Source organism: Nerophis lumbriciformis, linkage group LG34, assembly GCF_033978685.3.
Source record: "Nerophis lumbriciformis linkage group LG34, RoL_Nlum_v2.1, whole genome shotgun sequence".
Lineage (NCBI taxonomy): Eukaryota > Metazoa > Chordata > Actinopteri > Syngnathiformes > Syngnathidae > Nerophis > Nerophis lumbriciformis.
Genome location: NC_084581.2, coordinates 465,804 through 480,000, shown reverse-complemented (window position 1 = coordinate 480,000; position 14,197 = coordinate 465,804). Strand labels below are relative to the sequence as shown.

Here is a 14,197-nt window from a genome sequence, read left to right as displayed (position 1 = left end):
GCTTGACGGTAGGAATGGTGTTCTGGGATTAGAGGCCTCACATTTTCTCCTCCAAACATATTGCTGGGTATTGTGGCCAAACAGCTCAATTTTTGTATCATATGACATCACATGAACAAAGATAAGACCTTCTGGAGGAAAGTTCTGTTGTCAGATGAAACAAAACAATTTTACCGACATAACTCACAATGGCAGACGCCGCAGAAAGCAGTGGACAAGAGCCATAGCAAAACGAGGGAATTAAGAAGCGACAAAAGTTGTCTAAGGTGTGGGAACACTTCACACTAAAACGGAAGGAAAACGCAGTAGTATGCAAACATTGCAAAGTGGAGCTCGGATACCACAATAGCACAAGTTCAATGCTGCAGCACCTGTCGAGAAAGCATCAGATTTCAGGGACGTCCGGAGGCGAGGTAAGTCATCTATTATCAAATGTAAACGCAAAAGTTGTTTTAGTAAAATAAATGTTATTCATTATGATAACCAGGATGTGTCCTCTCACTCCCGCGCAGTCATCAAATGCCGCCAAAAGGTGTTGAAAACTAACAATGCTATCTGAGCTGTCGTGTTCAATTAACCTTTCATTAGTTACCACGCGAAAGTAGTTGTGCAAAGTTATTCGGGTTATTCAAGTCATGCAACCACATGCTACTTGGATAGCTTGCACTTTCTCACACTATCGAATGTAAGAGTTCCAAGTCCTTGTTCACATTGGTAGCACTTGTGTGCCACGTTCCTGTCAGCCATATTGGTTCTGAATATGAAGTTGCACATTTCAAATGCAGTATTAAAGGCACTACCTAATCCACTTTTTATGTTTGATATCATGAAAACTGCTCCTCTCTGAGCTGCCACCTTAACGTGGTAGAGGAGTTTGCGTGTCCCAATGATCCTAGGAGCTATGTTGTCCGGGGGCTTCTATGCCCCCTGGTAGGGTCTCCCAAGGCAAACTGGTCCTAGGTGAGGGATCAGACAAAGAGCAGCTCGAAGACCTCTATGAAGAACACGAACAAGGAACCCAGATTTCCCTCGCCCGGACGCGGGTCACCGGGGCCCTCCTCTGGAGCCAGGCCCGGAGGTGTGGCACGATGGCGAGCGCCTGGTGGCCGGGCCTGTCCCCATGGGGCCCGGCCGGGCACAGCCCGAAGAGGCAACGTGGGTCCCCCCTCCAATGGGCTCACCACCCATAGCAGGGGTCATAGAGGTCGGGTGCGATGTGAGCTGGGCGGAAGCCGAAGGCAGGGCACTTGGCGGTCCGATCCTCGGCTACAGAAGCTAGCTCTTGGGACGTGGAACGTCACCTCGCTGGGGGGGAAGGAGCCTGAGCTAGTGCGTGAGGTGGGGAAGTTCCGGCTAGATATAGTCGGACTCACTTCGACGCACAGCAAGGGCTCTGGAACCAGTTCTCTTGACAGGGGCTGGACTCTCTTCCACTCTGGCGTTGCCAGCAATGAGAGGCGACGGGCTGGGGTGGCAATTCTTGTTTCCCCTCGGCTCAAAGCCTGCACGTTGGAGTTCAACCCGGTGGACGAGAGGGTAGCCTCCCTCCGCCTTCGGGTGGGGGGACGGGTCCTGACTGTTGTTTGCGCTTACGCGCCCAACGGCAGTTCAGATTACCCACCCTTTTTGGATTCACTCGAGGGAGTACTGGAGAGTGCTCCCCCGGGTGATTCCCTCGTTCTACTGGGGGACTTCAACGCTCATGTTGGCAACGACAGTGAAACCTGGAGAGGCGTGATTGGGAAGAATGGCCGCCCGGATCTGAACCCGAGTGGTGTTTTGTTATTGGACTTTTGTGCTCGTCACGGATTGTCAATAACAAACACCATGTTCAAACATAAGGGTGTCCATATGTGCACTTGGCACCAGGACACCCTAGGCCGCGGTTCCATGATCGACTTTGTAGTTGTGTCATCGGATTTGCGGCCTCATGTTTTGGACACTCGGGTGAAGAGAGGGGCGGAGCTTTCTACCGATCACCACCTGGTGGTGAGTTGGCTGCGATGGTGGGGGAGGATGCCGGACAGACCTGGCAGGCCCAAACGCATTGTGAGGGTTTGCTGGGAACGTCTGGCAGAGTCTCCTGTCAGAGAGAGTTTCAATTCCCACCTCCGGAAGAACTTTGAACATGTCACGAGGGAGGCGCTGGACATTGAGTCCGAGTGGACGATGTTCCGTACCTCTGTTGTCGGGGCGGCCGATTGGAGCTGTGGCCGCAGGGTAGTTGGTGCCTGTCGTGGCGGTAATCCTAGAACCCGTTGGTGGACACCGGCGGTGAGGGATGCCGTCAAGCTGAAGAAGGAGTCCTATCGGGTTCTTTTGGCTCATGGGACTCCTGACGCAGCAGACAGGTACCGACAGGCCAAGCGGTGTGCGGCTTCAGCGGTCGCGGAGGCAAAAACTCGGACATGGGAGGAGTTCGGTGAGGCCATGGAAAAAGACTTCCGGACGGCTTCGAAGCAATTCTGGACCACCATCCGCCGCCTCAGGAAGGGGAAGCAGTGCAGTGTCAACACCGTGTATGGTGGGGATGGTGCTCTGTTGACCTCGACTGCGGATGTTGTGGATCGGTGGAGAGAATACTTCGAAGACCTCCTCAATCCTACCAGCACGTCTTCCTATGAGGAAGCAGGGCCTGGGGAATCTGTGGTGGGCTCTCCTATTTCTGGGGCTGAGGTTGCCGAGGTAGTTAAAAAGCTCCTCGGTGGCAAGGCCCCGGGGGTGGATGAGATCCGCCCGGAGTTCCTTAAGGCTCTGGATGTTGTGGGGCTGTCTTGGTTGACAAGACTCTGCAACATCGCGTGGACATCGGGGGCGGTACCTCTGGATTGGCAGACCGGGGTGGTGGTTCCTCTCTTTAAGAAGGGGAACCGGAGGGTGTGTTCCAACTATCGTGGGATCACACTCCTCAGCCTTCCCGGTAAGGTCTATTCAGGTGTACTGGAGAGGAGGCTACGCCGGATAGTCGAACCTCGGATTCAGGAGGAACAGTGTGGTTTTCGTCCTGGTCGTGGAACTGTGGACCAGCTCTATACTCTCGGCAGGGTCCTTGAGGGTGCATGGGAGTTTGCCCAACCAGTCTACATGTGCTTTGTGGACTTGGAGAAGGCATTCGACCGTGTACCCCGGGAAGTCCTGTGGGGAGTGCTCAGAGAGTATGGGGTAACGGACTGTCTTATTGTGGCGGTTCGCTCCCTGTATAATCGGTGTCAGAGCTTGGTCCGCATTGCCGGCAGTAAGTCGGACACGTTTCCAGTGAGGGTTGGACTCCGCCAGGGCTGCCCTTTGTCACCGATTATGTTCATAACCTTTATGGACAGAATTTCTAGGCGCAGTCAGGGCGTTGAGGGTATCTGGTTTGGTGGCTGCAGGATTAGGTCTCTGCTTTTTGCAGATGATGTGGTCCTGATGGCTTCATCTGGCCAAGATCTTCAGCTCTCACTGGATCGGTTCGCAGCCGAGTGTGAAGCGACTGGGATGAGAATCAGCACCTCCAAATCCGAGTCCATGGTTCTCGCCCGGAAAAGGGTGGAGTGCCATCTCCGGGTTGGGGAGGAGATCTTGCCCCAAGTGGAGGAGTTCAAGTACCTCGGAGTCTTGTTCACGAGTGAGGGAAGAGTGGATCGTGAGATCGACAGGCGGATCGGTGCGGCATCTTCAGTAATGCGGACGCTGTATCGATCCGTTGTGGTGAAGAAGGAGCTGAGCCAGAAGGCAAAGCTCTCGATTTACCGGTCGATCTACGTTCCCATCCTCACCTATGGTCATGAGCTTTGGGTCATGACCGAAAGGACAAGATCACGGGTACAAGCGGCCGAAATGAGTTTCCTCCGCCGGGTGGCGGGGCTCTCCCTTAGAGATAGGGTGAGAAGCTCTGCCATCCGGGGGGAGCTCAAAGTAAAGCCGCTGCTCCTCCATATCGAGAGGAGCCAGATGAGGTGGTTCGGGCATCTGGTCAGGATGCCACCCGAACGCCTCCCTCGGGAGGTGTTTCGGGCACGTCCGACCGGTAGGAGGCCACGGGGAAGACCCAGGACACGTTGGGAAGACTATGTCTCCCGGCTGGCCTGGGAACGCCTCGGGATCCACCGGGAGGAGCTGGACGAAGTGGCTGGGGAGAGGGAAGTCTGGGCTTCCCTGCTTAGGCTGCTGCCCCCGCGACCCGACCTCGGATAAGCGGAAGAAGATGGATGGATGGATGGATCATGAAAACTGTTCTTATTGTTTTATTTTTGAGACTAAGAATATCGTTTTATTTTAACTTTCTCAGGGAATATACATTTTGAACTAATTTTATATGTATGTGTTTTCATCTCAAACATGTTATGATGGCAAAATGAACATTGATTACTATTTTGCATACAATGAATGCAATGAACTGTATTGCATTCTTAAAATTTAAAACTGTTGTTGTCATTATTAAGTGGTTTGTCTTTCTATATTGTTTACGTATTGTTGGCAGGTTGAAAACAGCTCAGCGGATTTGCGTGGAGAAACCACCATTCAAACGGCACCATATAATAATCATCAAAAACGCACGAGAGACAAGAACTTCCTTTTTGCGGACACAGCACATAGGGCTGTGAGCGCACCTGTTTTTATTAGCACACATAAATTGGCACGATCAACCACGGACGCATTTCAGCTGTGCGTGTCAGCCTTCAATATTGAAAACAGGCGTTTAGTTTATAATAGTGTTTATAAAAGACAATTAGGCCAAACGCAATAATTGAGGGCAGATCTTAACATGCATAATTAAACATTAATTAAACAAAAATATTGCTCCGGCCCGGCTGCACCAAATAATAATATAAATCCATTTAATAAAGTGAAAATACAAATAAGACAACAAGAGAAGTATCCCACGCTTCTCTTTTGTAAAGTAAATTTGTACAGCCGATATGGGCATCTACATCAACAATATGATTTGCCTGAGAAGCTGTACAGGACAAAAAATTAAAAAATTAAGCAAAAATATGATTTATTCGATTACTCGATTAATCTATTGGGATATTCGATAGAATACTCGATTACTAAAATATTCGATAGCTGCAGCTCTACTACAAACCTATCTCTAAGTAATACATCCTAGCTAAAGTTCTTGAAAAGTTTGGTGGTGAACAACTTAAAACATTCTTAGACATCTATGGTCTCCTTTCTCAACATCAATTAGGTTTGAGAAAGAGACATAGCACCATAACCGCTACTATCAAAGTTGTGAATGACATTATTGACGCATTGGATTGCAAAAAATATTGTGCTGCTCTATTTATTGACCTTTCAAAAGCATTTGATATGGTTGACCATATCATTTTGGCAGACAGACTGCACAGGATTGGCCTATCTTATTGCCTATTGTACAGCACTTTGGCTACCCCTGTGGTAAATTTTAAATGTGCTTTAAAAATAAAGTTGATTTGATTTGATTTATCTTAGCATGCTGTAAAGTGGTTTTCTAAATAACTGTCCAATAGAACCCAATGTGTCCAGTTTGCAGAGTCCTCCTTGCATTCATCCCTGTATTAAAAGGCATTCTTCAGGGGTCCGTATTAGGTCTGTTGTTGTTTTCCATCAATGTAAATAATCTCTGTGATAATGTGTCAGATGCTGCGTTCCATTTTTATGCAGATGACGCAAATGTTCCCCTGCTGTAGTGTGAACATTTGAGCTATTGCAGTCTGTTTTTGATGTTGTTCAGGCCCAGTTGCCTCAGCTTAAACTTGTGCTAAATGCATAGAAATCTAAGGTAATGTAATTTTCAAATGGCAAACGACTGCCATTGAACATTTCAAAAATCAACTTCTCATAAGGTTGAACTTGAAATGATCACAACATGTAAGTACTTGGAGATTGTTACTGATGAAAATTATTTTTTAAATCACACATAGAAACACTTTAGCTAAACTTAAAATATATATATATTTTTTTCTTTAGAAACAAGTCTTGTTTTTCCCTACAAGTTAAGGAAACACTTGTTTCTGACCACTTTTATGCCTTGGCTAAAATGTATGAATGCACCCAACACTTATTTGAAAAAACTGGATACTGTATATCTGTGCCTTATGTTTTATTACTGGTTGTGGCAACCTTGTCCACCATTGCACTTTGTCTGCAATGGCAAACTGTCCATCTTTGTCGGTATGCAGATTTTCTCGATGGAGGATTTTTATATATAAATCACTTATTGGTCTGGTTCCCACACATTTATGTTATTTCATGTGTAGAGAGTCCAGTCGGTACAGTTTAAGGTCACAGGACATATATGGCGTGATGGTTCCTAGAGCCAACACAAGTCTCTGTAAAAAATAATTCAGATTTGCTGCTCCGTGGTCATAGAATAAATTACAAAAGGATCTGAAGTTACCTGAACTGATCACTTTGAGGTAATTTCAGGCTATTTTGAAGGATTGAGACACTGTTTGTATTGGGCACTGTACTTGCTTTTAAATTGTTTTTATTGACACATTTTCTTTTTTACCTATTGCATGTTTTTATGTTTATCGTGTGACTGCTCCTATTTTTACTGTTGTTCTACCTGTATATATTTATGAAACCTGTTTTGCTGCCCTCTTGGCCTGGTCACTCTTACAAAAGAGTGTCCAGGTTAAGTAAAATGGAAAATGGAAAGATGGCACAAAAGATTATTGGGTGCAACTGGCCAGCTATCAACAACCTTTACATCAGCTGGTGCAGGAGTAGGGCTTCCAGTATTATGAGGGATCCAACCCACCCAGCACTTTAACTGATACCCCCTGCCTTCAGAAAGACGTCTACAGAGCATTAGAGCTACAACCACCAGGCTCAAGTATAGCTTCCCCTGCAGTTGTCAGATTAATAAGAGAGCACCATACACTATAGCTGACAATCTTATTTTGTTGACTTTTTATCTTTTGTCTTTTACTGTGTATAATGCTGCTATTTAATATTCATCTTTCCTGTCTTTTTATATATGTTGTTCGCTGGGACCTGAGAACTTCATTTTGTTTTTGTTTTAATGCGAGAGTGAAAATAAAAAAAGGACCTCGAGATAGTCAAGTTTGATTGTCTTCTCAGTGCTGCACCAGAGCCGAAGACGATCCAAAGGATCTCATTAAACCATCTAATCTCTACTGTGTTTATTTGTTTTTCTAAGTGTTTTAGCCTTTTTGTTTGAGATGGAAAAAGTCAAAAATACGGGCAAAATCTAACAAATCAGATTTGACTTAAAAATTTGTCCTACTAATAATGCACACTAAAAACGCATGTGTCCACTCACAAGTCCACTTGCTCTTGGTCAGCCAGATGAGTGACTAGAAGTGTGATGTGCAGAGTGGGGACGGGGATCATGGCTTTGGCCAGACGGGGCTCTTGCTCCAGCAACGCCTCTTGGACCTGAGACACTGCTGTGCTTATCTGTCAAAAGACAACATTAACACATTCAACGATTAGTCGACATTGTCGACAAATGACGACAACAAAATTTGTCGCCGACAATTATATTTGTCGACAATAGTCGTGACGTCATCACTTATGTTTTTCCAGGCGTAAGCGGGTCAGCACCGCCACTCGGAAAAATTATCGCAAGTGATAACATGTAAAGTGTGAGAACTTCAACTATCATTTTAGCCAAAGTCAGTCAGCCAAACTTTGCCAAAACAATTCCAGTACTTTTTAAAGCAGCGTCAATGCCATAAAAAAGGGCACAATAACAAACGCAAGCGCGTGCACAAACACACAGACAGACAGGCACCAATGCAGAGGTATCATAATATTAAACATACCGTATTTTCCGGACCATAGGGCGCACCGGATTATAATGTGCACTGCTGATGAATGGTTTATTTTCTATATTTTTTCTTATACTGTATAAGGCGCACCAGATTATAGGGCGCATTAAAAGAGTCATATTATTTTATTTTTTTCTAAATTGAAAACACTTCCTTGTGGTCTACATAACATGTAATGGTGATTCTTTGATCAAAATGTTGCATAGATTATGTTTTACAGATCATCTTCAAGCCGCTTTCTGACAGTCGCTTCAGGATGCATCGTTTTGTGGGCGGTCTTATTTACGTGGCTCACCTTCGGCAGCGTCTTCTCCCCATCATCTTTGTTGCACCGGGGTAGCGTGCAAGGACGGGCGTGGAAGAAGGGTCAAAAGATGGAGCTAACTGTTTTAATGACATTCAGACGTCACTTAAATCAATAACGGAACAGCATCTCCTCCTTTGCCGGAAATGTGTCCCGTGAAAAACCGTCCGACCGCAACTCTCTAATAACTAAAGTTCCATGGGTGAATAATGTAAACTCACTACACCGGGAGTTTTTAGCGCTTTCATGGCAGATATAAGTAAGAACTTTACACTACTTTATATTAGAAATGGCAACAGCGAAGGATGAATGCCCCATGACAAAAAGATAGAGAAAAAGAAGAAGCTTATCGACTACGGTGTCGCCACGGACTACAAAAGCGGATGCGCGCAATTTTACAGGACTTATGCAGATCAGCAGGTACCAGAAGGCAAGAACTTTTTTTGAAACGCTTACTTACAGTAAGTTATTAATGTGACTTAGTAAGTCATTATTTTGTAATTATTTTGACTTAGTAAGTCATTATGTCATTATTTTGACTTAGTAAATTACTAAGTCAAAATATTGACTTACCAAGTCATAATAATGACATACTTAGTATCTCAGGTAAGTAGGACTGTTTTGTGTTTTGCTTTTACTTTACGGAAAAAATATCGCGATATATATCATATATCGCCATTCAGCAAATGGAGCGGAAAACACAGCCCACAATTGTAGACTTCTTCACGCGACGAATACGGCCTACTTCACCACAGTCTGTAGTCTATTGCCCCCCCAGGCTGTGGTGGCAGTGATGAGGTGGAGACGTGATGGCGACAGGCCGAGTTACACTGTTCCTTAAACCCACCCTTCCTCGTCTGTCCGCCTGTCCCAGAGAGACACCACCTTGACTAACACATTTTCTGGGGGAAACACTGTTGTTGTTTGTTTTTATTGCTGCTATTTTAACTGTTTTAATACATAAACAAGGTCAATTGTTTTTTTTGTTTTTTTAGAAATTTGCCTTTTGTTTTTTGTACGGTAAATGGACAACAGTTTATTTTTGTAACAGCTGAATAAGCAGCACAGTTACAGTAAAAATACATATGCATGAATGAATTAATAATCTTTGTTGTAAGTAAGAACATGCCTAAAATAACGTAAGCTGCATTTAGATGTCGATGAAAAATTAGAGCCATTAAATATGTATACGCTTTATTATCCGACAAATCATTAAAATAAGTGTTGACTAATCGACTATCAAAATAATCGTTAGTTGCAGCCCTAAATTCAAATGCGTCTCATAGGTGACACAATAGTGCGTTAGCCTTGATGCTGGAATTTAGACAGTTTAAAAGTTATTTTAGTAATCTCAACAGGAAAAACACCGTTTTGCATGTCTGTAGCTTTAATACTAATGAGCTGTGTTTGTCTATGACAAAGTGTGTGTCTCCAAGTAGAGCTGTTGTGTATTTCAATCACTTTTGACATATACAGTAGAATGTATGTTTGGACTTGTACAACAATGTAACATTGAGGAGTGGGGCTAGGGTACACAAACATTAGGAGTACGAGCATAACTATGTGAGCCTACATGCTAACATCAGAGCCATATTTTAACATCATGCAAGTTAAAATATTTGCTAAATCAAATACTTAAACTTACAGCTCTTACGTCCGTAGCTGACTGACGGATAAAAGAGCGGGGCGGGCTCATTTAGCTAGGGAAGGGTCAGAGGTGGTATCATGTCCATAAGGAAGGAGGTTTTCTGTCCATGATGTCATGAAAAGTTGCAACTTCAAAAGCAAGCGTTTGAGTGCCTCTTTTCTCAGAATTCGAGCAAACAAGTGAGGTGGATGATAAATTTGATCATGTTAGGTGCTTGGCTCTAGAACAGTGCTTCTCAATTACTTTCTGTTCCTCCCACCCTAGCAAGGAGAAAATATTTTGTGCCCCCCCCCACTCTCCACCGTCCGTGACTATAGATGGTGTAATTGTTATAATTTTGCAGCACGGTGTAACAAGGGTTAGTGCGTGTGCCTCACAATAAGAAGGTGTGTTTCTGTGTAGAGTTTCCATGTTCTCCCTGTGACTGCGTGGGTTCCCTCTGGGTACTCCGGTTTCCTCCCACCTCCAAAGACATGCAGCTGGGGATAGTTTGATTGGCAACACTAAATTGGCCCGAGTGTGTGAATTGGTTCATTGGTTGAGATTAGGCCAATCAGAGGCTAGGCTAGGCCAGGGGTCGGCAACCCGCGGCTCTTTGATCACTCTGATGCGGCTTAGCTGCATACTTGCCGACCCTCCCGATTTTTCCGGGAGACTTCCGAATTTCAGTGCCTCTCCCGATAATCTTCCGGGGCAGCAATATTGAGGGCGTGCCGTGATGGTAGTGCCTTTAGCGTTTGATTTTACACTATCTGCGTGCCGACCCAGTCACATGTTGTATGCGAGCTCTGCCCGTCACATGTAAGTGACTGCAAGGCAAACTTACTCAACAGCCATACAGTTCACACTGAGGGTGGTCGTATAAAACAACTTTAACACTGTTACTAATATGCCGCACACTGTGAACCCACACCAAAAAAGAATGACAAACACATTTCGGGAGAACATCCGCACTGTAACACAACATAAACACAACAGAACAAATACCCAGAATCCCATGCATCCCTAACTCTTCCGGGCTACATTATACACCCCCGCTACCAAGTGTGGCGCATATTTGTAACAGTGTTAAAGTTGTTTTATACGGCCACCCTCAGTGTAACCTGTATGGCTGTTGACTAAGTATGCCTTGCTCTCACTCATGTGTGTCTGCAGAAGCCTCATATAACATGTAACTGGGCTGGGAAGCTGTTTGTACAGGTTGTAGAGGGCGCTAAAGACAGTGCCATCACGGCACGCCCTTATTATTGTTGTTTGGGTCAAAATCAGCAGACATCCGATAGAATAGTTGCCCTGAATTTCGGGAGTCTCCTGGAAAAATTGGGATGGTTGGCAAGTACGATGCTGTCAATCGCCATTCATATAAAACTCGCGGGCCGCACTAACATTAAGTTTCCATATTAAGGTGCGGGCCGCAAAATAACGTCTCGCGGGCCGCGTGTCTGGTTTATACATAGCACAAATCAAAAAAAAAAACTTTGTATGCAGTGTTATTTCATTTTACATTTCAAAAGAGTTTTGTGGCTCTCATTGTTTTCTTGAATTTGTGAAACGGGTCAAAATGGCTCTTTAGGTCATTCTAAAGGTTGCCGACCCCTGGGCTAGGCCAATCAGAGACAACATCGGGTCATGGAACCAGGAAGGGAAATCACAACAGACGAATGACGACGAGAAAGTCGTAGAAGAGAAGAGGGAATTTTCAAGCGGGCGATTTATATATTAAAAAAACTAGTGGAAGATGGCAGAGGGATCATCTTCCTTTAGATTTTTTTTTAACGATGTAGACGACGTCCAAGAAATGCACAATGCGTCTACATGGCCACATTTGGACAAATGTATGCCTCTGGATAAAACATTAATTTGAGTTGTTTACCAAAACTGTTCTTGAGTTGCCAAGCCGCATATTTGGCACGAGAAATATTGCCAAAAATGTATTCCGAAGTGAGGCAGCTCATAGATAGATCATTTAATTTTTATTATGTGATTCTGTGCTACTTAAACAGTTTATTTTCTGTGCTGTTAATACCCATCTTGACTAACTGGGTTAATAAAAGTGCCACTGACTGTTTACAGAACTGTTGTCATTCAGTTCAATTTCAGTGAATCTCGCTCAAAAATGAGTATCTTTATATGTATACTTTCACCGGAAAATATATCGAGATATGTATCGAATATAGAGTTTAAGTAAAAATATATGGAGATATACTTTTTCGTCCATATCACCCAGCCCTACATAAGGCACAAGTTTTTGTCTGTTTACCTGTGAATTGGTTATGGGGATGGAGACAAAGTAGTTAGGCCGTTGGCTCGGTTTCTTCTTTTTCTTTGTCTCTGCGTCTTCCTCGCTGTCCACTCGTCCTCCGCTGCCCGCCCTCTTCCTCTTCTTCTTGCGCGACTCACGCTTGGTGACTGGGGACAAATTGAATTGAAGTATTTATTCCAAACCTGCACAATACAACAACACACATTTTTTTTTACATTTTGGCAGAGACATTTATGCGAGGCTTGAAAAGGGGTTGGATGAAGCAGATGCTTATAATCTCCCAACCTCTCTCACTCATTCCACATTTAACATAAACAATATAATACAAGAACAATACTATACAAACAAAAACAAGAAAAGCTCCTGTACACTAACAATACAATAATACCACTGTTACTATGAGACAAGACAAGATGAGACAAAACACACACACACACACACATACATACACACACACACACACACACATACATACACACACACACACACACACACACACACACACACACACACACACACACACACACACACACACACACACACACACACACACACTCTCTGACCATACACCTCTCTCCCATCGCTCTGTGCTGAGGGCATCACTCTTTTTCCTCCTCGTACTTCTTCAGTAGGGCGTCAATGTATAGCACTAGATACATATGTTTTTTTCTAAATGTGCTTAGTTGTTCTTTCCTTCAACTCACTTGTCTTATTGGCGGCTCCAGTGTCAGTGAAAACTGTATTCACCTGACATTGACTCTCTTCTGAACCTCTTTCAAGTCCAGTTTCATCTTTAGAACCACCGTTTCCTTCCTCCTTTTTTTCATCATTGTTATTATTATCATCAGCCGAGGGCTGCCTATCATGGGAGATGCTGACAGACGCCATCTTGTTCAAGCTGACCAGAGAGAGACAAGCCTAGAGGAGAAAAAGGTAACATAATTGTAATAAAGCTTCTTCAAAACAACACTTGGGGGATTTAGATCTGCTAGATGGATTACCTCTGGTCTTGTGTGACGATAAGGAAACCAAATTGATTGCACATTGACTGCTAATTGCTTGTGTGCAGTCCTGCAGCAAGTCGATAGAAGTCCAAACAGGAGGCGGCTCAGGTGCATGACACACTCCAGAAAGGTAAGCTACGTTTAATAGCTGACTAATGGCATGTTGCTTTAAATTACACAATGATTCAGTGAGATATATATCCTGCCTCTCCGGAAAAATATACACTTAACGCGACATTTTGAACGTTTACAAATAAATGTCACACCTGTCCAAATCCTGCAATGTTGGCACAGCTAATGTCAAGCTAACAGGCTAGCAACTGACTTTAACGCAACTAAAAAACAAAAATGACACGAGTCACAACTTTTTTTTCGGTTCTCGAGTAATTGGTTTGTCAGTATCAGACACATTTTCCGAAAAATACGACAAAAACATGCAAACAAAAGGAGGAATGGGACTTCTGCCGAACTCTTCTCACTGACCGGAAGTACAATCCGTTTGTAAACACAGCCTCATTTCCGGTCCAAGTCAGTTGTCAAAATAAAAGTCGTATTGCAACTTGACCCATGATCATTATACCTATATACCGTTACCCATACCTATCCATCCATCCATTTCCTACCGCTTGTCATTTAACAGATTCAAATAAACTGTCGTATTTGATCACTTCACAACATGAAATGAACTTTACAAGATTAATATAGCTTATCTTATACAAAGTTAAGTAATATATATTAACTTCAGTATGCAATTTATCTTCAGTACTGAATTTGTTGTACAAAATTAAGTTGAAATAAATAAATGAAGTAGAGTTTCAGTTTCAGCTTATGACCAGTAGATGGTAATCAGGCATCAGGAGTGGATCTGTTTTAGCCAGCAAATGCACTACATTAGACATTTAGTCTAGTTATGTTTAGATGTTTGCATGGAAAGAGGTGATGCATTTAGTATATTATTTTAATATAGTTAAATAAAATATCAACATGAAAAGAGTTGGTAGTATACTCCAGTATTTTATCCATCCATCCATCCATTTGTTACCGCGGGGGTTGCTGGAGCCTACCCCAGCTGCTACAGTAATTTAGTGTGGTTAAATTGAGATGTTAAAATGGGAAGAGTTGGTAAATGCAATCTACTTTTTTAGTGTATTAAAATTAACAGAAGAGTTGCTCAATGTAGTAAACTATTTTAGAGGAGTTCAATTAAGATAA

General features: G+C 43.7%; 1 protein-coding gene across 2 annotated transcripts in view; it reads right to left on the bottom strand.

Moving 5' to 3' along the window:
• LOC133576496 (A-kinase anchor protein 7-like) overlaps nt 1-13,501 on the bottom strand; it is a 71,047-nt gene extending 57,546 nt beyond the window's left edge. For both annotated transcript variants that reach the window (XM_061929773.1, XM_061929774.1), the window contains exons 1-4: nt 12,983-13,501; nt 12,686-12,899; nt 11,979-12,127; nt 7,256-7,392 (exon numbers count right to left, since the gene is read on the bottom strand). In XM_061929773.1, the coding sequence (XP_061785757.1) occupies nt 7,256-7,392; nt 11,979-12,127; nt 12,686-12,899; nt 12,983-13,099 (617 nt within the window). In that variant the 5' untranslated portion in view covers nt 13,100-13,501. The remainder of the gene's footprint in view (nt 1-7,255; nt 7,393-11,978; nt 12,128-12,685; nt 12,900-12,982) is intronic.
• Nucleotides 13,502-14,197: the final 696 nt, after the last annotated feature.